This window comes from Cucurbita pepo, chromosome 19 (genome assembly GCF_057944985.1).
Source record: "Cucurbita pepo subsp. pepo isolate OVF chromosome 19, ASM5794498v1, whole genome shotgun sequence".
In the NCBI taxonomy this organism is placed as follows: domain Eukaryota; kingdom Viridiplantae; phylum Streptophyta; class Magnoliopsida; order Cucurbitales; family Cucurbitaceae; genus Cucurbita; species Cucurbita pepo.
In genome coordinates, this window is record NC_141816.1 from 11,787,663 (window position 1) to 11,808,820 (window position 21,158).

Consider the following 21,158-nt stretch of genomic DNA (forward strand, 5'->3'; position numbering starts at 1 on the left):
CCATTGATGACGTCAGCTTGAATTCAGTATCTCACTTTATTTATTTATTTATTTTTTTTAAAATATATTTATTATGAAAAAACGTGCTTTATATGGCTTCCACTGGGAAAAGGAAAATGCAAATAGGGTATCTAAGACTTGAGGCTGACCCACTACTAACTGTGGTTTTTGTCCGGAGATTCATTTGGTATTCATATTGATTCATATATGAGCATCACTGTTGCGTTAGACTCATGTATGAAAATTAGTATTATTATATTTATATAAAAGTTCGTCTAGCATTATTATAAAATGTAGAGTTATTGTCCTTTTGTATTTGCTTAGAGACAATTGAGAGGGCAGTTAAAAGTGCGATAATCTTGTTTTTGTTTCCATTCTAATAATTAGTATTAAATCATTTTGGTGGGGACATTTAGGTACCACAGTTTCAATCTATAAATTTGAGTTGAAATATAAATTAAATTAATGTTCTATCACCCATACTATATAGTTTTAAATAATGCAAGGACACAAAAAGCGACATAATAATGATAGGTTTTAAAGAAAAGAATTGAAATGAATAATCTCAGGCTGCAAATTTGAAAGAGACATGTTGGGTTCAATGTATTGTTTTGAGATCTCATAAATAAAATATTAGCCAAAAATTTACAACCGAAATCAAAAACACCTCTCTCCGACACCCATCGCTTGCCGCCGTGGAATCTAACTCCGGCGAGTGGTTGGCGAGAAAATTGAAACAACGGAATGAGCGAGACCCACCATAATCCCCAATTTGACCTGTCCCCTCTTGGGAATCGGACGGCCGGAACTCCGGGGAGAGTAGGTGGCGCCGTCGTCGCTTCTGGAACCGCCCATCTATGACTGAGGAAAAATTCGGCGGCGGGAGTGAAGGTTAAAAGTGGAATTTGAATGAGTTGAAGAGGCGATGGAAAGTGGAAATTTATATAGAGAGGAGAGAAGGGGACAGAATAAAGCAAGGGGTAAGAGAGGAATTATAAAAATAAGCGGTTCACGTGGCGGAGTGAGACAGAGAGGGTGGGCTATCCGCCATGACAGCGCGGCGCAGCGCTGCCTTGTCCCACCACCACACTCTGCAAGACTGCCACTCTAAGAAAGATTCCATTCCACGTCATCAAACAAACCCCAAAAATGAAACGTACGGACCTGTTTTGGGCCTTCAACTTCAAAGCCCACTTAACGCTATTATTATTATTTTTAAATAATCAAATAATTATTAAATAATACCGTCTATTAATTAAAAATAAGGACAAAAGCACGTGCAGGTCACGTATTGCCTGATGGAAGCAAATTTCGTAATCAGTGGTTGATAAATTATATATATTTTTTTTTTTATTTAGCCCTGAAATTAATCGGATTTCTTCCCGACAACTTGTTTGTTGGTTGAATTGCTTCAGGAGACTAATTTATCATATAATTAAATATTTATTTTCACATTTTCATGTCTGTATGACATCATAAATTTATTGTCTGGTTGACTTTTATATATTCACCTACTAACTAATAACTTCTGATTTTGTCTTCTAAATTTTCAATTAACAAATTAATAAATGTGAAAAGATTTTTAAAATTCTATTTTTTTAAAAAAATTATTAGAATATATTGTGTGGTATTTGGTGAAGGGTTGATAAAATGGGATGAAATAATGAATTTCAAGTTGGGAGTTAGATAAAATTTAATGTACTAATCTTCTTATTTTCTTCATTTTCCCAATTAATTCACACATTATTTTTGTGAATATTATAATATATTTGTTTTAAAAAATAAAAACAATCAAACCCAAATTAAAAAAAAAAAAAAAAAAAAAAATTGTTTCTGTTATTTTAGAAGAAACATTAAAATCAAAATTATAATGAGATGTTAATAAAAAGAAACGTCAATAAAGGCCATTATATCTAATTAAGTAGAATTCAACTCTTTTTGGCTGAGCCAATCTATATGAAATAATTATGATAGTCATTAAATCTTATCGTGTTAAATTATGAATATAATTCTTATTATTTGGAAATATTTAAGAGAGTTTTATCGAACTATAAAAATTAATTATAACTTTTAAAATTGTATCGATTAAATTCTAATATTTAAAATATATATCAGATACCTCGGAAATTACGAGGCAAAAGAGAATTGGTTCAATATGTTTAACATAACTTAGTTCATCTTCAATTGTCAAAAAAGTTCCTTGACAAGAAAAACTTATTTCGAAATTGTGTGTAAGAGGCAATCGCTTATGCGATATGTAGTTGTCCACCATTTTGTAGGAAAAGACTTTTAAGCTTACAACTTTATCAAATAGTGGAAACAAATGTTTGTGGCGTTGGTAGTGCATATTTAGAGAATAAATCAAAATGTATGAAAAAAGTTGGTCGATTAGACGTGACATCTATTGAAGTTCCAAATAAGTGACAATTACTTATGTAACAACTCAAGCTCACCACAGCTAGTAGATATTGGTGTATTTGAATTTTCCCTTCAAAATTTTACTAACAGATATTGTCATTTTTTGGTTTTTCCTTCAAGATCTTTCCTTTCAAGATCTTTCCCTTCAAGGTTTTAATACATGTCTACGACCTACCACCACTAGCCGATATTTTCATTTTTGGGTTTCTCATACAAGGTTTTAAAACGCGTCTAGTAGGTAGAGGTTTCCACACTCTTATAAGGAATTATGTGTTCTCCTTCCCAATCAAGATGGGATCTCACAATCCACCTTCATTGGGGGTTAACGTCCTCGCTAGCACACCGTCCACCAATGTCTAGCTCTGATGCCATATGTTACAGTCCAAACCCACAGCTAGCAAATATTGTCATATTTGAATTTTCTCCCAATGTTTTAAAACGTATCTACTAAGGTATAACTCTCTCCAACCAATGTAAGATCTTACGATTTATCAGGCTAAAGTACGAGGAAGTAAAAACTAACAATGTGGTGCAAAAATAAGAAGGTCCGGATAAAATCATTCACCAAAGTTTGCTAGACATTATAGATAATATTGTTGGCAACTAATAATAAAGAACACGATTGAGAAGGAAAAAGAAGTAGAAGAGATGTTAGGTATTAGGTAATAGGAGCGGAGGAGTAGATAAGCTTAAAAGAAAATTAGGAGATAGAGATTCACCGCCATGCCTTTGGGTTGAATATGAATCCCCAATTAACAATAGTATCAACTAAAAAATAAATTTAAAATAAAAGATAAAAAATTTGAAAGGAGAGAGACAGAGAGAGATACCCATTAATGAGGAGCCAACTGCCCCGCCAATACCATCTTCAATAAATGCATTTCCTGCCCCCCACTTTCTCCTTACCCACTTCCATTTCCGTATTTCTACTTTCCCCAATCCTCACTTTCCTCTCCCAAACAACTTGTAATCCTCAAAAACGCGTCCAAATGAACCGCCACATGGCTATCTCCGCTCTTCTCGTCGCCGTCCTCCTTCTCTCGCCGCCCTTCTCTCTCGCCACCGCTCGGAACAGCGGCGGCGGCGGCTTCGATGGGATGTTCGGACCTGGTAACGGATTTGACGACATACCCGGCTTTGGAAAGGGCTGGGATAAGGGCATCATCGGTGGAGGATATGGCGGTGGCTACGGCGGCCCCAAAGGTGGCTACGGGAAGGGCGGGATCATAAGGAACACTGTCGTGTGTAAAGAGAAAGGTCCTTGTTACAATAAGAAGGTGACTTGTCCGGCTAAGTGTTTCTCCTCCTACAGCCGATCGGGGAAGGGCTTCGGCGGCGGAGGCGGAGGCGGTGGCTGCACCATCGACTGCACTAAGAAGTGTATCGGCTATTGTTAGAGAGGGCTCTGAGTGTTTCTTTGACACGGCCGCTGGGTAGCCGGAAAAAATATCTATAACTAGTAAGCTTGTTTTAATGGGAAGAAAAAAGGCTATGTAATACAGTTTTACCAGACTGATATCATATGTTATTATAAATATTATCATAATTATTATGGTTTTTCTTGAACTCTTGTGGAACTGTGTTTTCCTTTCTTGTGATATATATATATATATATATATATATATATATATATATATATATATATATATATATATATATATATATATATATATATGGAAGGTTGTAATGGAAAGTTTTTGTACTTGAATGAGTAAATGGGAAAAGAACAACGAATGCATCTGGTAGTGATGGGAGGTGAATGAATATAAATGTAGAAGCATCGGAGACAAGCAGGCTGTTCATGATGAATTCTCCAAGAACACGTCCAACCCATTCCATCTTTTGCTCCTTCCATTCAACTATCATCATTTCATCAACATTTCGGTAAAGAACTTGAACACGACAACCAATTTTCCCAAACAACATGTAAAAATGAACTCAGAATTCAATCAACCTCAACATTCTAACAATATGGTCTATAAAACTGACACTACAACCTCTGGGGTGGTCAAATTACATCACGGGCGAAAAAAAAAACATACACTGAAGTTGGGTGGTAAAAATGAAACAACGTGACTGAACAGCCCGTCAACCTAAAGCAGTAAACTTATCCACAGCCAGTGGCTAAGTGCATATACAACCTATGTTCTGGGACGAAGCCCATCGGTGTGGTTATACGTGGTCACTGCATCACATGGCTGCCCTCACAGCGCCCCTGGCAGCCTCACGCCTCATCTGAGCTGCTTTACCGCTGCCTCGGAAGTACATGTATACTTGCTGCATGACAAAAGAGAAAGCGGCCCATGCATAGAATGAATTAGCAATTCTGTTGTTTTACATCTGTAAGCGTATGGATATAAAAAAGGGGAGAGGCACAATTGACCTGAATAACCCAGATGCTGAGAACTGATTCAAGACAGAACAATCCAAATCCAATAAAATAGAATATCTGCAACAAACAGGAAAATAGAGTATGAAACCTCCAGGCTACGTAAATTAGAGGCTACGTATTATTACTACTTTCCTAGGATAAATCATAGGAAAGTGAGCATCCACAATTCATAAGGGAAATTCTAACCACACTTAACAAAACTTGCTCTCATTTAAATTATTTTCATATCAGTAAAAAAATCTTCTTTTTCGAAGAAGACCAAATAAATCATAACATGTCTCCATGTATCTCCCCAATCTAGTGGGTCATCCGAGGTTTACTGATATAGGTTAAAAAAATAAAAAATAAAATAACTGACTGAAAAGGAAGTAGGCAGATTTTTTTTTAGTAGATCAAAAGAGAATCTTCCCCAAGTCATGTGCTCATAAATAAAAGAAAATATCCTTACTCCGACCAAGACTTGTCCGCCAATAAGATCTATTGCAGGTAAAATGCCACTGTTACCACACCAAAAAAAAAAAAATATCATTAGTACGAGGAAAAGAATATGGAACTTCTATTAATCTAAGAAAGTATACTATTGAGCACTATCTCAATGCATATCTGGAAGTCTAAGAAGCACGGATACGTATATGAGACATGGATATGACATGCCATAGTGTGTGTGTGTGTGTGTAAAAGATCAAGATCAATTGAAAAAATATAGCTGAAATGGAGATAGAAATTTTAAAGCATATTTGTGTTCGAAGTCACTGATTTGAACATTTTAAAGCATCATAAACCAAACCATACTGAGAACACAAATTAACCAAACATGATAAATACTGAATACAAAGGATCATACCTCAGAGATTTTCCCTTGAAGACTATTGGAGGTGCTACCGCAGCAAATATGCAGAAACCAATATGAAGCTGTAGGAAAAAAAATTCATTACTAAATTTGTAATGATAAATGTCCAATTTTCAACCAAGTGTTTGCTATTCGGGAAGAAAGCTAAAGTTACTGAGTATCGCAAAATAGTATTACCAAATAAAACATAAAGAACCATCCAAACTTCATAGCACTTTCACTCCTGCAACATTAGAGATAAAAGAATGCTAATTAATATCTTCATGGTCAGATCAATACTTGTAGGTCCGATATAGGGTTCCACCTTCAGAAGTGAGGGGAGGACTTATCAACTACATGAAAGAGATATAACACTCATTAAAAATCTACTACTACCATTGTTTTCTAAAGTCTACAAGCATATCATTTTGTTTCTATAAGAAAATAATATCAAAGTTCAGTATTTGGTCATATAAATTCTTTAAGTAATCAGTCCTAAACTTAAACTCAAACAACAACAATCTATTTGAACAATGCAAACCCAAAAAAAAAAAAAAAAAAAAAACCCATTCAAATAGAAAAAGGTAGAAAGAGGGGCGTACAGACAAGTTTAAAGATCAAAAAAGGTACCTAGATGCATTGTAAAGTGGGCGATACCACAAGAAATATCCTCCAGGGACCCCAGCAATAAAATAGATGACAGCAAGGAACCAGATTTTTACCCCTACAACCATAAAATGGAAAGATGATAAGCAATAAAAACAATTAATTGCTACAGATAAATCATTTTGGCAAAATGGTATATCAACTTACCTTCTCCCTTAATCCATGCTGTAGTAACAGCTATGATGTTCCAGAAGAGGCAAAGAGTTAGTCCTGTGCCACCAGAACATGACAATGTACTTTATGTCAATATCTTACATAAGAGATTTGTTGTGATAACCCATCTAAGAAAGAAATGAAGGCAACTTCGCAGGGGAGCCTTTATGTCAATAGCTCGAGCAAAATATTTTGTTATAACTACCCGTCTAATAAAGAAATGGCAACTTTGCAGGGGGGAAACAGTAGTCTTGTCCAAACACTGTCTTAAATTTTTCAATCAAATTGTCAAAGGGTAAGATTCAACAACAGTGCCCATATAACAGGTTTAAAACTAGGATTATTGAATGATATCAATAATAACAGCCTATACACGAACAAATCAAGATAGACCACAAGTTCACATACCTAACAATGTAGTAAATGCAACGTACTGCAATCTTTGCAGATGAATAGGAATATCATTTGCAATATCATGGTGGATGATTGGGAAAAAAGGTGGCCAATTTTTCTGCTCTAGAACAATTCCAGCTGCAAAACAAGAACAGATCAGGTCATAAGCTGAATTGGAAAAAACATGTGATCTTCAATGCGGTTTCATTCTTCAACAAGTAGTTGAACGTATCTCTCTAATTCACCTTCTAGGTGGTTTTCAGAACAAGAGAGTTAATTTCCTTTAAAAATTAAATAATAAATAATAAATAATAATAATAAATCCAACAACAAGGGTGATTGACAAGCAATTTAATTTTCGCAGAATGATTTGCTGGGGAACCTATGGATCATCTGAATTCCAGTTGAACACAAAAACTAGTTTTCAAAGTGGCAACAAGAGAAATGTGCACTCGGTGGAATATGATTGTACATGTTATGGTGTCAAATCCTCAGATTGCATGAATTTCCCAAATTTGTTATTACTTAATTCTTTTTCAAGTATTGTTCCGATTTATGCATGTGCGTAATTAATTCTTTTTCAAGTATTGTTCCGATTTATGCATGTGCGTAATACAAATGGATTTAGTTATACTTGACTAAACTGAAGGTATGATCTCATTATGACAGATTGCCGCTAAACTTATGAAATACATTCTGAGAGTTCTACTGGCAATTTAGCATCCTGATATAGACTTCAACAGTCAGAATAAATTACCTCGATTTGCAACATCTTCCCTCCGTTTTACTTCCTGCATTAAACCAAGAATGCTAAAGAATTAAATAAAGTTACCTAAAACATTAAATTTAAAGTTAGATGAATCAGAACCAGTACAAAGATTTCATTTCATTTCAAGTAGCGGAGGAAAGGATGACAAAGGGGATTAATCTTGTGATTTGGAAATTCAATCTCATGCATAATTTGAACTAGCAACAGCGCTTGGCTAGTTTGTTGTGATTAAATTATATAATAAATTCTAAATATTTGCAAAGTCCATTTCTTCTACTCTCAAGAATACAATTGTAACATCAATCAAAATCAAACAAGGAAATCATCCTGATTGTTTCCAGATGAGAATCAAGTTTGAAATTAAACACCAGAATGACAACTGCAAAAACCTATTCAAAGATTTTAAGCATTCTTCAAGAAGTACCTGTTCCCGCCTTTTCAATTCAGCCTCTTTCGCTTGGAGTTCCTTCTCTTTCTTCTTCAAATCCTAATTTTTTAAAAAAAAAATTGGTGCAATTAAAAAACCCAGGAGATCAATGGTGGAATAAAGAACATAGTACACACTAAAAATCTCAAAAACCTTAGATTTTGATCCTCCAGAATTTGAATCGAGTGGTATGTCAACAGTTGCACCATGACCATAATTAAAACCGACTGGTTCTGGAGGAAGAGGTGAAAGCCTGGAATTTGTAGCGGGGGCAACAGTTCCAGGATTCTGGAAGATTACCAGTAATGAAGTTAGTCAAAAAAGTAAATAAGTTTGACAAGATAATATTTTAGCCAATAAATATAGTGTTACAATCATCTTTATGGAAGCATGAGATGAATGAAACCATTAAAACCAGGTTGAATTTAAGACCACAGGTTGAATGATTTTCAGTTTATCCATGTGCCAAGGGAATGTGTAGTTATTGACAAAACTATAGTAATAAAGAGCAAGAACCATATATTAACTAGGAAGACGGGAAAATAAGACTAACATCTCCCAAAAAATTGAAAATTGGGAACTGAAAAAAAAAAAAAATCATGAAAGAAGTAACTTATTAAACAAAGCTGTATTTCTCTTAATAGAAAAATGTAATTGCAAAGGTTATCCATACTCGATTGACTGAATACTTGAATCCCTTTTCCTATTCTATTTTACTTTTGTTTTGGTTTGGTTGGGGAAGACAGAGAGCAGCTAGCTACTGCAGCAGCTTAACAGTCGAGGTTAGACTACTTTTTTCAGATGGTAAAAAGAAACGACACCTCCGTCATAATTTGATTTCCTCGATGTCTTCACCCAACTGCAGGATCCTGGTTTGTAGATAGATCGGAAATTAGGTTTGTAAGCCGAACATCCAAAGGTTTACAATATCCCGCCGGTATACGCAGAAATTCGAGAGGCACAATCTAAATATAGCTTGAATGTCCAAGTAAGTGGATATCTATCTTGATGATAATTCATGCCGAGTGAAACCAAATTATAGGGGTGAGAATCTTCTATGGGCTTCTTTTTCCAAGACTTCGGATAAGAAGAAGGAAAAAAAGGATCCAATCCAACCGTAGAAAATAAAATAGTAGAAATCCAAAAATCCACTAAGCTAAACGGAAATCCGCATCCACCGCATACTCAAACGACCTAGTCTATCGAACAACACAGCAAAGCAGCATACTAAAACCAACCAAATTCAGTAGCAAGTTGGGAGCATAATTTGAGAATCCAAAGCAAGAAGATCAAAGATAGAGGAAAACTCACTGCAAAGGGGTTGACTTCTTCTTCTTCAGCGAAAGGGTTTCTGTCGTACCGACCAGCCATGGCGGAGAGAGTTGCAAACGGAAGCGAGGAGCGGAATCGCAGAACCCTAGATCTGATTTGAACAGAGGAAGATGGAGAGAACGCTTAGGGATGAAGCAATTCAAAGCTGAAACCCGAGGAACTTTGACGGTTCAATCGGGGGGAAATGGAGTTTGGAAAGAAGAAAATGGAATCGTAGAGAGAGAGAAAAAAGTGAGAGAAGGTAGCCGTCCAGCTTAATACCTTTCAACTCAAAAGACTTTAAATAATGGAAATTTTGTTCGTACAAATGTGAAAATTAATTTTACCCATATTTATTTACTAAAAAATTAAAACAATCATAAACAACAAATTTCAATTTATGAAAAAAAAAATAACTAAATTTTAACTTTGTAATCGTCACAATGACAAATCACGTGACCTGGATATTAATCTATTTTTTAATAAAATAAATTAAATAATTTTTTTTTATGTTATATGTTTAATTTGTTTTTTTTTTAATGTTATATCGAGCTAATGCTAATTTTTTAAACAATATACAAACCGTAGGACCAAAGGCTTATGAATTTAGTAAATGGGAAAGCAATGTTATAACCAAACCTTCTTTTCGAGTTGATGGATTTGGTTGGATATAAATGGTGGATTAGGTAAGTTGACGGTGAATATTCCTTCAACCTATCATAAATGATTTCGAATCAATCTCCACAACGGAAGTGGAACATAGAGCTTTCAACCACCATTTTCAACCCGTTCTTATTTTCATTATTTATTATCAATTGTCGAAATAATTATTTATCGATATAAATGAGAATAAATAATTTCATTGGTATGAAACATCTTGGGTAAAATCAAAATAGAGTTGGTGTCTAATCTGAATACCAATAGCACAAATAATAAAATTAAGGATAATTTTAACCTGTAATGAAATTGTTAAATGTTATATTTGCCATTAGATAATTAACAAATCTAAAATTTTTTTAGGTCTCTATCAGTGCTAAAAACAATTTACATATCTATTGTTAATATAGCCTCTTATTATGTTTGTTAACCATAACTTTGATTACTTATAAAGTATTTTTATATGTTTATCAACGATGACTTTTATTATTCATAAAGATATTAATTTTTCATTTTTATACGGTTGACTTAAAAATATATCTATGACTATAAAAATTGGAAATTTATGATTGGTTAATAATAATTAATTAATTTTCTTTATTAAAATCGAAAGAAAAGTTGGACTTATAATATGCAATACATATGGATATATTATTTTTTGGAGAGCCAAAATTTTAAAATATTATTTACCAAATAAAAGAAAAAATAAGGAAATTTAGATTCCACTTAACAATACACAATATTTATTATTGAAAAAGAAAAAAAAAACGTGGATATAATATTATTTACTATATATAATTCATGTACTTAAAAAAAAATGTAATCAGCTGTGTCGGTCACCAAATAAAGTGGGCCGTTATACATGGGTTTGGGCCCAAGGCCCAACGACATGTCGGGCGCTGGATCCTTTAATGAGAGTTTCACTTCATTTTGGGTTGGATCTACCCGTAACGGCCGAACCTTTTCCTTTTTTCACAAGCGGGAAAACCATTAATTACATTTAAAAATAATAACAATTACATCCTTATTTTATTTTATTTTTTTTATGACGAGCGATTTTTATTATATATATATATATTCTTATTTCATGTTTTTTAATTAAAAATATTTTTGGATCATTTTTTTTGTTTTTTTGTTTTCTCTTATTTTTTCCTCCCATCATGTTTATTTGAGGCTTGGTTATTCGTCATTTCTTTGATTATTGACGTTTAAGTTGATGGAAAACTAAAATTTAAATTAAGTTATTATGTAAGATGAAAAAACGAGAGCGACCCAAAGTTGTATTTTAAATGATTGAAACGTTTATTTCATTATGTCTTCGATAACATTATTCGGCCACATTACCCTAACAAATTTATTTTTAAAGGGTAGATTTAGAGTGTTTATGAAAAGAGTTGTTAATAATTAAGGGGGATTATAGAAACATTTAGTATTGGTTGTGATAATGAATGCGTCCGGTAGCCCGACCCATGTCCCATGCACTGCTTTAATCACTGTTTCACTAACAAAACATTAAAATTTCAATTACGTGTCCGGGTCGGGTATCTGAAACTAAAATGTTAAAAGATTTATGAATCTAATCCAGTATAAAGTTTTAGGATCATTAAAATAAAAAAAGTTTAATCCTCAAAAATTGTCGAATTTTCATCTCTTTATAGCCTCCCTCTTTCGCCCATTCATTAGTACCATCCTCCATGGAAGATTGAGGATTCTGCAACCTCGCCGGCATGTTATAATGTCCGTCGCCGCCGACATGTTCTGAAGGCCGCCAGATAAAATGGGTTGCTGCGTTAGTTCGGGGAAATCGTCAAGTTCAGCTCATAAATTCGATGCGGCAGCCGCTGGTAAGATATTTGGGCCGTTAACTGACAACGGAAGCAGAGAGCCGCCGTCTTCCATGGAGGAAGAGACAGTTAAAGAAGTTCTCTCTGAAACGCATGCTCTGAAACCACTGCCAATTTCGCCACCGCTGAAGAATTGCCCACCGGAAGAAGATGAAGCCCAAAAACCTGTTGGAGATAAGGTCACCTATGAGATCGAGAAGAAGCTTCCTGAAATTCCCATAAATGGAATTGCACAACAGGCTTCTGAGTTCGATGAAATTTCCAACCCGGACAAGTTTTTCGCCACCGCCAATTTCACCGATACAATGGACGGCGGTGAAGAGGTTCATCAAATGGTCTTGAAAGCACTGCCGACAAATCAATCAATTCCCGGGGACGTTGGGTTGAAAAGAAAATTGTCGCCGAACAAGACACTTAACCGGAGATCAGACCAGTCGCCGGTCCGACGAAACAGCTTTGTTGGGTCGGCGAGATTGGTTCAGAAAAGAGACGCAAGTCCAACAATGACGCATCGAGGATTGAGGACGGAGCCTACTCAGAAAGACCCAGATGAGAATCTCGGCAGGAGATCCCGGTCCCCAGCCACCGCACGTTTCGACGGCGGAGGGTCTAGATCCGCCCTGGGGCGGACCCCATCTGTGAGAAAATCCGGTAAATCATCGCCGCTTCGCACGCCGACAGCAACAACACAAGCACAGGCGACCAGTCGAAAAGTAGTAGAAGAAAACAATATCACTGATGGAAACATGATCACTCAGATTGAGTCACTAGAAAACCCACTGGTTTCCTTGGAGTGCTTCATCTTCCTCTAAAAGTGAGACAAAAAAAAAAAAAAAAAAAAAAAAAAAAAAAAATTCAATTCTCAATTGGTCACCTTTTTTTTTTTTTGTGTGTGGGTTTTGTTGTTTCTTGTATGATTTCGTTCTATGTTTTACTAATGTAAAGAAACAATCACGGCGGCCGGTCGCCGGAGAATTCATCAAAGCAAGGCGGTGGGGTTGTTGGTAATTGAATCATAATTTCAATTCAGAAGTTCAAGAAAGAATGATTAGTTACTGTTCATCACTTGAATTAAGGAGAAAAATAAAGAAGATAATTAGGATTAGACTCTTAAACGTTAATCACATTGACGGATGATAGGTGGCAACAATCCAAAATGTGTATAATGGGTCTTCCCGAATTAATGGCACAAGTTCTTGTCAATTTTTCTCTACTACGCTTATAATTCAAACTTTAAAAAATTAAAAAATAAAGAATTTAATATCATATAAAAGAAGTAAATATGCAATAATAGTAACTATTCTAGATTTAACTAAGAGCATAGAATATGAAATATGAGTTTCATAAAAATAGCTTCAAGTTGCACAAACTTAGATAGCTAAGCTCAATGCGCCCAAAAGCTACAAAAATACCCGCTATGATTGTATCAAACAAAAAATGTGACGGTTGGTCTTGTTTGTCTCTTCTATAAAGTTTATGATAAAATAATATAGATTGAGAGGAAAACGGAGTTGAAATTCAGATATAGTTTGGAGGGAAAGGGGGGGGGGGGGGGGGGGGGGGGGGGGGGAATTAAAACAGGGTTTTTGAGGCCGTTGGAAGGTGGGGGTGGTCCAATGCCCAATGGATCAATTCCAACGGAAAATACAAACCCAACTTATGGCGGATTTTGGTAACTTGAAATAAATTCAAAAAAAGGCGAAACCCCCGCTTTCTGTTTCTATCCGAATCCTATGGCATTTGAGAGACACAAAAACAATGTCGAGTTTGATCATGATTGCTTAGTTTTCAAAAAGCTTTTTGGGGCATTTTCAGTGCATTTTTAACGTCTCTCTCTCTCTTGAAATAACTGAGAGTGGGCTAAGAAAACGAATGAGTTAAAGAGTTTTGAGCGTACCAGGCCTATCTTACTACTTCCACTGGGCTAGCTTGCAAATGAAGCCCACACCGAATGGATGTTGTGTTGCTTCCTTCTTGGACCTGCAAAAAGCACAAGCCGGATTAGTGTCCACACCATCAACAATCCAAGTGATTTCAAATTCAATTAATAAAATAACAACTTAAATGGTGTGTGATAAAATATTAGTGAAATCGTGACGTTCCAAAAGTTTTCAATTGATGGAACTCCTCTGATTGTCACGTGTGCCATGAATAGACATTTGCACACATCACCTATATTTAGAATAATATACCTTTCCTATATCAATTTACCAAATACAGTAACAACATAGAAATTAGTATTATACTTTTAACACAAATTTGGTCCCTATAAATTATAGAAACATAAGAATTTAGTCCCAGGATAAATTTCTGTGATACACTCATAAATACTATTTATCAGGGTTTTATCAAATCATACAAACAAGAAAAAAAATTATAACTTTTAAACTATGAAATAAATCTTTGCCCAAAAAAAAAAGGAAATACCAAAAAGCAAACAGATAAAGAGGATAGGTGGTCTGAAAAGTCTAAAAAATATAGGTTGATACTGATATAAAGACAATGCCATACCTAAACAAGTTTTTTTCAAAAGAAAAAAACTCATGGAATATTACCACTATTATCATTGAGCTTTTATTTCCATTTTGATATCTACGGTGAAGAAAATCACATGCTTTAAAAAAATAATGTTATTGCGAAGCTCAAAAAAGGACATTGAAGCAAATCCAGCAGAGATACTATTGCCGTTTGTGACATTGGAAATCTAAATCGTGTAACTTTTTTTATTTCTTTTCGCCAACACACTTTCGGCTTCGAACAGTAAAGGTTTGTTTACCCAACATAAAAAGGCATTTTCCTACGAGCTAGGCTTAAAAAGCAATACTCTATTTTGGCATGCTTGAATTCGAAGGCCAATGCATTCCCCCCCCCCCCCCCCCCCCCCCCCTTACTTTGACAACTCTTTTGCTTCATAATATGAGGTAGAGGCCAGAGGGCAAAATCAAATTCCAAGCTTAATTTGAAAATTTCTAGAGAACCTTACGCTAGAGAGGAATAGCATCCAAATCCAAATTAAGTTGTCTAAACATGAGTGCATAGTCCAATGGTTAAAGCATCCTTTAAGTGAGAGGTTTCAATCCCCACTCCTTACATCTATTGAAAACCCAAGAAGGCTTCAGCTCGGGTAATATCTTTTAGTATCAAGAAAGTGAAATGGACAAAAGATGGGAAAACAGCAGAAATATTCGATGACCAAGAGAAAGTTATAAAATGACAGAAAATTCTGATAAGGCACCGGTTGCAGAGAGAATCTGCAGAAAAAGGTAGAGGCAGACCAAATGGCCTTTGTACGAATGGGAAAACGATCTTGCGAGAGAATGGCAATGGGCATTAATGCTAGCATTTGAAAAAGGTGAATTTGGAATATGGACTTTTTCCATACCTCCTCCAATCTGAACATCATCAACAAGCCTTTATTGGGAGGATCAGTCCTCTGTATCACCACCACCTATGATCTTGACACGTGGCACTCAAGGTCCACCAAACAATCCTATCCCCAGCTTGTGGTTAACCATTAAAAAAACTTAAGAGGGACCCCACCATGAGAAAGTGTCATATGGGAAGACTTTAGCCGATGGAAAACTAGACCATTATCCCCACTTTGTGTAGGATAATGACCCTACATAAGTAATTGAAAGAGAAGACAAGGGTGGCGTAGTTGGCTAGAGTGACAAGTCATTAGCCAAGGATGATCCCCATCTCCCTTTGTATGTAGTTCTGCACAGTGGGGGGGAGATGGCAAGAAACCCGAAGATTCTACGTACAGATGAGGAGGTGGAGTGAGACAAAAATGAGATTATTGGTTAAATAGAAAAAGTAAAAGAAAGTGTGAGAGCAATAAGGCCTAAAAATCCTATAAAAGTTATCAAGAATCAAGTTCCTCCACTTTGCCTGATGAAGAAGACAAATCAATGGATAAGATGGCAAAACTCGGATTTGATTGATCGGTACCAGAGTTTCTGGTTTACTGCGTCTGTATCCATAGGCAACATCCTTTACTAATTTGATTAAGAGTTCAAGCTTAGAAGGAAAACAAATCTCTACTTCCTCAACTTTTAATTATACTGACAATTTGACTAAAACACAGACAGGATTTCCTGCAACAGCATCTTTCTGCTAAATTCATAACGGAGAAGGTTTGAATCGTTATAATCCTTTCCAGCAAGAATGTTCAAAAGGAAGTTTATTCCTTGCTTTTCAAAAGAATGAATCTTTAGGAACCGAAAAGAATTATTAAAACGCTTAGTGGAACATTAAATATGTTTATGCCCGTGAAAGAGGTAAAGACCGAGGACATACCGTTGAACATAGTCAGCTTCCTTCGTTACTTTTGCCGCAACAATATTCGATACTGATATGTCTTTGTAGGCTCTCTGCCCACTGCAACAGCTATTAGTTCTCCCTCCCTTTTTCTCTCCCCTTCTCCTTCTCTGTCTTTATCGCTGTAGTTGATGGAATTTGAGCATTCCAACATGACTCCAAGGAGAAAAGGCCGATCATCGTAGAGGCTCAGCAGAAACTGCGAAGCTTCATTGGAAGGCCAAAAGATTACGCTTTGCCCTTTCTCTTATTACTCGTTACTCCTGTATACAAAAAGGTGAATCTTCTTTTGTTGTTTTAGTTCTGACACTCCTGCATAAACCTCATTGCAACTCTTGATGTTTGTCTCTGTGTCTGTGAATCCTTTATAATCTTCCTCAAATACCCAGAAAATATCGCACCCTGCTCTTCATTTCATGACATTTTTGGGATTAGCAGCAGCAATTTTAGAGTATAGAAATTGACGCTGTATAAATGGGATTGGTGGGAGGCATAGAATGGATGAATGCTTACAGTAGGAAGCAATTCAGGAAACTGTTCTGGAGGATGAGAGCAGCGATGAAGAAAGCCATCAAGAACGGAGGAAAAAGAAGGTTCAATTTTCAATATGATCCTTGCAGCTATGCTCTAAATTTTGATGATGGGTTTTGCAAATTTGAAGCTGTTGCACCTGAAGAACCTGCAAAGATTCAGATTAGCTCAAATTTGAATCACTCTCCCATGTGGGTTTTTGTACTTCTGGTGAAATCTGAGTGAATTTTCTTGATTGGCAGATTGACTCTTTGCCTGCTCATTTTCTTCTCCATCCTTGATTAGAAGCCATCTACTTGCATTTTTTGTACATCTATGCTTGTCTATGATCTTTAATATTATTAATTGGTTTTGTTTCGAGAGAAAAACTGATCCTAGAGTTTTGACTGTCATCCTTAACATATTCACTCCTCCCTTTCTTATTCTTCCATCTTCTCACACGGCAAACTCAGTGTCTAGTATTTACCAATTTACTTTTGCAGACAATCCCAGCTCTCGGGTAAGCAGAAGCTATTTTCTAACAGATGAATTTGAAGAAACTCTGTGACATTCGTCTGCAAAAGGTTGTTAAGCGCAATAACAGGTTAGAAAGGAGAGGAAAACATGCTATTTGCCAATGAAGCTGACGAAACACAATATCGAAAGAAAAATGAATGTATAAATACAATTATTTTGAGTTTATAATCTGTTCATTTCTTAAAAATCCATCACTGGTCACAATTTTGGGCGGCGCAGCGCTCAAATAAGGGCCTTCGAGCATAGCAATGAAAAGCTTTGCAGTTTTGATTATGAAATTCTATCAAATCATTTAAGCCATAATAGTGACAAGTCACTAACAAACTTTCCTGTGGGGCAATAATTATCCATATGCAACTTAGTACACTAAATGGTCGATAAAATCTGAATGTTCAGAAAAGCACATTTCGAAAGATATTTGTAAAATATTATCATGAAACTAAAGTTCATTAACGTTCCCTCGAGTATATATGAATTACATCCTCCAAGTTCCTGGAAGGTCCTCATCTGAATGGCAGCTTAAATCATAATGTTGAATTTAAGATCTAAAAAGATGACGATAGTGTTGGTTGTATTTTCTAGGTTAAACATACCAGGAGAAAAACTTACAGCCCCAGTTTTCAGCACAAGGAAATGAGACTAGATCCATGTAATATGGCCCATATTCAGCCATCGATTGCACCCTTTTCCTTTCGGGGTGTGTAGGGGCAGATTATATTGATAAACAAAAAAGTAAAACACCGGAGTGAGAGGAAATCTCTTTAAAGGAGTGTGAATGAGAAGGAATCAGAATAAGGAATTGAAACAAAATTTCTATTATTGCATTGAAGCGAGAAGATCATAATTGATACAATTTACCATATCTGTAAAGACAATCAAACTCAAATTTGCATGGGACCGACATAGAAATTAGAGAGACGAAAAGATCAAAAAAGAGTACAGCAAGAGCATGGAAAAATTAAGGGATGAGAATAACATTATTTAACCTTCCCAAAATCGAACAGGGCATAGCTTTAGAATTGAGCTCTCAAATAGGGAATCATTCATCGTTTCTTAATTAATTTATTGAACATTGGAATTGAGAGAATGGTTTTCTCTACTATGATTACCATCTCCTGCATCTAAGATGCTAAAATCACCGCCATGCAAAAGCAACAAATAAATTATATCGGCCATGGACTAAAGCATTGACACACCAATGCATCTCGCACCATGATGTGAAGAGAATCCAGTCAAATGAAATAAAATCTTTTTGCTTTGCTCTTTTCCCTTGAATCTCCACTTAAGGTTTTTTCAGTCACTAAAAGTTGTTGTGGCTCAGACTGACCATTGTCCTTCTATGCTCGAAAAGAGGTATTGTCATGTCCTTCCTTTCAGGAGAGAAGTAGAGAAGGCTGTGGCAGAGTGGTTTCTTCACTGTGTTATGGAATATTTGGTGGGAGAAGGGCAGAAGAGATTTTCATGGAAAGAGTAGTTCTTGGGGAAGGTGTGCTGGAGGCTCACTTCATTACCTCTATTTGGGCTTCTTGTAACAATTTATTTAGCGATTTATATCTTTTTAGGGATTAGCAACAGTTGGAGCACTGTCTGTGTTTGTTGTTCTAGTAGCCACTTTCTGGCTCATGTATTTTTTTTTTCTTGTTCTTTCATTCCACTAAAGAATAACATAAATAATCATGGACGATAGTAGTTTCTTCTTGTAATTTGACAGTAGTAAAAGTTGGAGCCTAGCAACGTAAATCCACAGATAAAAAAAAAAAAAAATTAAAATAGCTTGTAGATAAAGTATACTGAACCTTTTACGTGTTTCTGGCTCAGAAGAATAGCAGCATTCACCTTGCAATCTTTAAGCGCTATAACTTGTGTCCAAGGACGTCTGAGTATTTAGAAACATCTAAAAAAGCAAGCAGTGCATTATTTCTTCTACTCTTCCATTAAACGTTTCTGTAACAAGGAAGAGTGGAGTCCTTTATATATGCGTACATAAATATAATTAGTTTATATTTCACAAATAAGCAAATGTAAACTGAGAGAATGAGTAATGCAAGGAGTTCAGGAGAAGGTTTAGGATATTGTCCGTACAGACGATTAACAAAGTATGTCACTGTCAATTGGATCGAGTCACACCAAATAGAAACTTCAATTTTTCTTCCCCCGCAGGTGGAAGAACAGAATTGGACTTGTGTCCAATATCTTCATATAGAATTTGGCTTACATTAGTACGCGAAGAGAGAACAGATATTTCAGTATTCTTCATTCTCGAGAAGAAGAAAAAAAAAAAGGAAAAAGGCGATATACTATTTGCTGACTGTCGTGACACCACAAACAGCCCATGACTGTAGCATTAGAAGCATACACAAAACAGATGCTTTTATGAAAAAGCTAATCGATGAACCAAATAACATCGTAGTATCATAAGTCAGTAGTCAAAACATATTCATTTTCAAGTCAAAAGTAAAATTGTGAGGCGTAAATAAAACTTGAAAGTAGAACAAGAAATGGACGTTATGGTCTCTTTCTATGCAAACGGGGTCCTAACACTGAACTTCTCTCACCTCAACTCTACAGGAATATCGTAAGTATCCTTTGAGCTTATTAGGTTGTGACAAAATCCAAAGTACAGAACAAATTTGTTTATGGAAGTGCTTTCAAGGAGCCTCTGTGGTTCACACTCGACACAAAAAATTAAATATCTATATCATACACGAGGATAAGAAAATCGAACCCAGTACACAAAGAGAGCAATGATACTAACAATGATAAGTTAACAAAGTATCAATACCACTCGTTATCTAAGTAATCTCACAAAGTTTAAGAACGCATCATACCCTGAATTCAAGTCTTCAACATTCTCGACTGTTGAACCTGTCAAACTCTCGTCTCAAGATCTTTATCTGCAGTTCATGTATAAGGAGATACCTGTTTAGCAAATGGTAAGGTGGAGGTGGTACCAGAGAATAAAAGACAGAAATTCCCTATAAAATAGAAACAACATAGAATGAATTAACTGATCACCAAATGCAATGGAAGGACACATTTTAATCTCAAATTCCATCCAGAATTTCCGACCTGCATCAGCATGCCCCACCACAGCATAACATGTTACTCACCAACTTTTTCATGTCCTGATCCCTAGCCTTTACGTCATTAAGCTTCTTTTCATTATCTTATTCACATAGCCTGCAAGCTAAATTGAGACAAAATATACTAAATTGTTTATAAATAATATTTGAATCGTGTACAAAATCGCTAGCCTTCCACCTCAGTCTTAGCATAATATATTTTATGAATGGTGACATATGGAAGGGGAGGGTCAATTCCATTGACGAGAAGAAAATGAATAAACAACTTCCCTACTTCCTAGTTGAAACCTTCTGCCCAAAGCTCAACCAAATTAAATTCGTTGCCCTAAATGCTAATTTTTAAAATCTCATTAGCTGTCTTGAACATTCACTTTGTAGGGCAGGAAAAGTAAGCAATGCAGTGAAGAATTTGCAAGATCAGCTCTCCTTACCGGAGCAAGAGTCACCTATCATTTTTATTATAACTAAAACTGCTAGGTACTGTGATCGATCATTTAAGCTCTGCAATGGAATATCAATTGAAGAATTACCGTTGCTCCAATATTTTGCAGATGATCCATCGTAATCGGGAACTGTGACACGACCGCACACATCAACGCCATCGAAATCTCGCAATAACTACTTCCAAGCCTCCGCCCCCCAAATCCATTTCATGCAAGGCAACCTCATCAAACACCCCCCCTCGAGCCTTCGAACTTACATAAACAGAGCGCAGTGAAGATCTGTTCTTCTTTTTTCATAGACGATTCGAGACTTTGGGATTGGAAGAGTGGAGAAACATTGTGTGAAAATGATTCAACAAGTTTTCGCGGGAAAAAACTACCGCGATCGCAGAAGTTCGTGACAAAT

General features: G+C 35.8%; 3 protein-coding genes and 2 long non-coding RNA genes across 5 annotated transcripts; 3 read left to right on the plus strand and 2 right to left on the minus strand.

Moving 5' to 3' along the window:
- The first annotated feature begins 3,320 nt into the window (after positions 1-3,320).
- On the plus strand, positions 3,321-3,984 carry LOC111781463 (uncharacterized). Its single transcript, XM_023662060.2, has one exon. The coding sequence runs from the start codon at positions 3,408-3,410 to the stop codon at positions 3,813-3,815; it is 408 nt and encodes a 135-aa protein (XP_023517828.2). The 5' UTR covers positions 3,321-3,407; the 3' UTR covers positions 3,816-3,984.
- Positions 3,985-4,328: 344 nt separating this feature from the next.
- LOC111781462 (secretory carrier-associated membrane protein 3) lies at positions 4,329-9,628 on the minus strand. Its single transcript, XM_023662059.2, has 12 exons — positions 9,359-9,628; positions 8,201-8,335; positions 8,045-8,107; positions 7,609-7,642; positions 6,867-6,989; positions 6,453-6,515; positions 6,270-6,363; positions 5,838-5,883; positions 5,655-5,722; positions 5,259-5,307; positions 4,802-4,867; positions 4,329-4,695 (listed from the first exon to the last, which is right to left on the minus strand). Exons 1-12 carry the CDS (start codon positions 9,416-9,418, stop codon positions 4,609-4,611), a joined length of 888 nt encoding a protein of 295 aa, XP_023517827.1. The 5' UTR covers positions 9,419-9,628; the 3' UTR covers positions 4,329-4,608.
- Positions 9,629-11,775: 2,147 nt separating this feature from the next.
- Positions 11,776-12,867, plus strand: LOC111781703 (uncharacterized). Its single transcript, XM_087120136.1, has one exon. The coding sequence runs from the start codon at positions 11,793-11,795 to the stop codon at positions 12,669-12,671; it is 879 nt and encodes a 292-aa protein (XP_086976262.1). The 5' UTR covers positions 11,776-11,792; the 3' UTR covers positions 12,672-12,867.
- Positions 12,868-16,071: 3,204 nt separating this feature from the next.
- LOC111781853 (uncharacterized) lies at positions 16,072-16,951 on the plus strand. Its single transcript, XR_002813018.2, has 2 exons — positions 16,072-16,456; positions 16,569-16,951. It is a non-coding gene; the product is annotated as an uncharacterized LOC111781853 (long non-coding RNA).
- LOC111781854 (uncharacterized) lies at positions 16,803-21,158 on the minus strand. Its single transcript, XR_015414457.1, has 5 exons — positions 20,840-21,158; positions 20,296-20,413; positions 20,055-20,201; positions 19,023-19,170; positions 16,803-17,264 (listed from the first exon to the last, which is right to left on the minus strand). It is a non-coding gene; the product is annotated as an uncharacterized LOC111781854 (long non-coding RNA).

Bases quoted from the DNA above. Each gene is read 5' to 3' on its own strand.
- LOC111781463 (XM_023662060.2), top strand. From the start codon at position 3,408: ATGAACCGCCACATGGCTATCTCCGCTCTTCTCGTCGCCGTCCTCCTT.
- LOC111781462 (XM_023662059.2), bottom strand. From the start codon at position 9,418: ATGGCTGGTCGGTACGACAGAAACCCTTTCGCTGAAGAAGAAGAAGTC. The intron at 8,336-9,358 runs GTGAGTTTTCCT...GTAATCTTCCAG, and splicing joins AAGAAGTCAACCCCTTTGCA to AATCCTGGAACTGTTGCCCC. The intron at 4,696-4,801 runs GTCAATTGTGCC...TTTGTCATGCAG, and splicing joins TCAGCATCTGGGTTATTCAG to CAAGTATACATGTACTTCCG.
- LOC111781703 (XM_087120136.1), top strand. From the start codon at position 11,793: ATGGGTTGCTGCGTTAGTTCGGGGAAATCGTCAAGTTCAGCTCATAAA.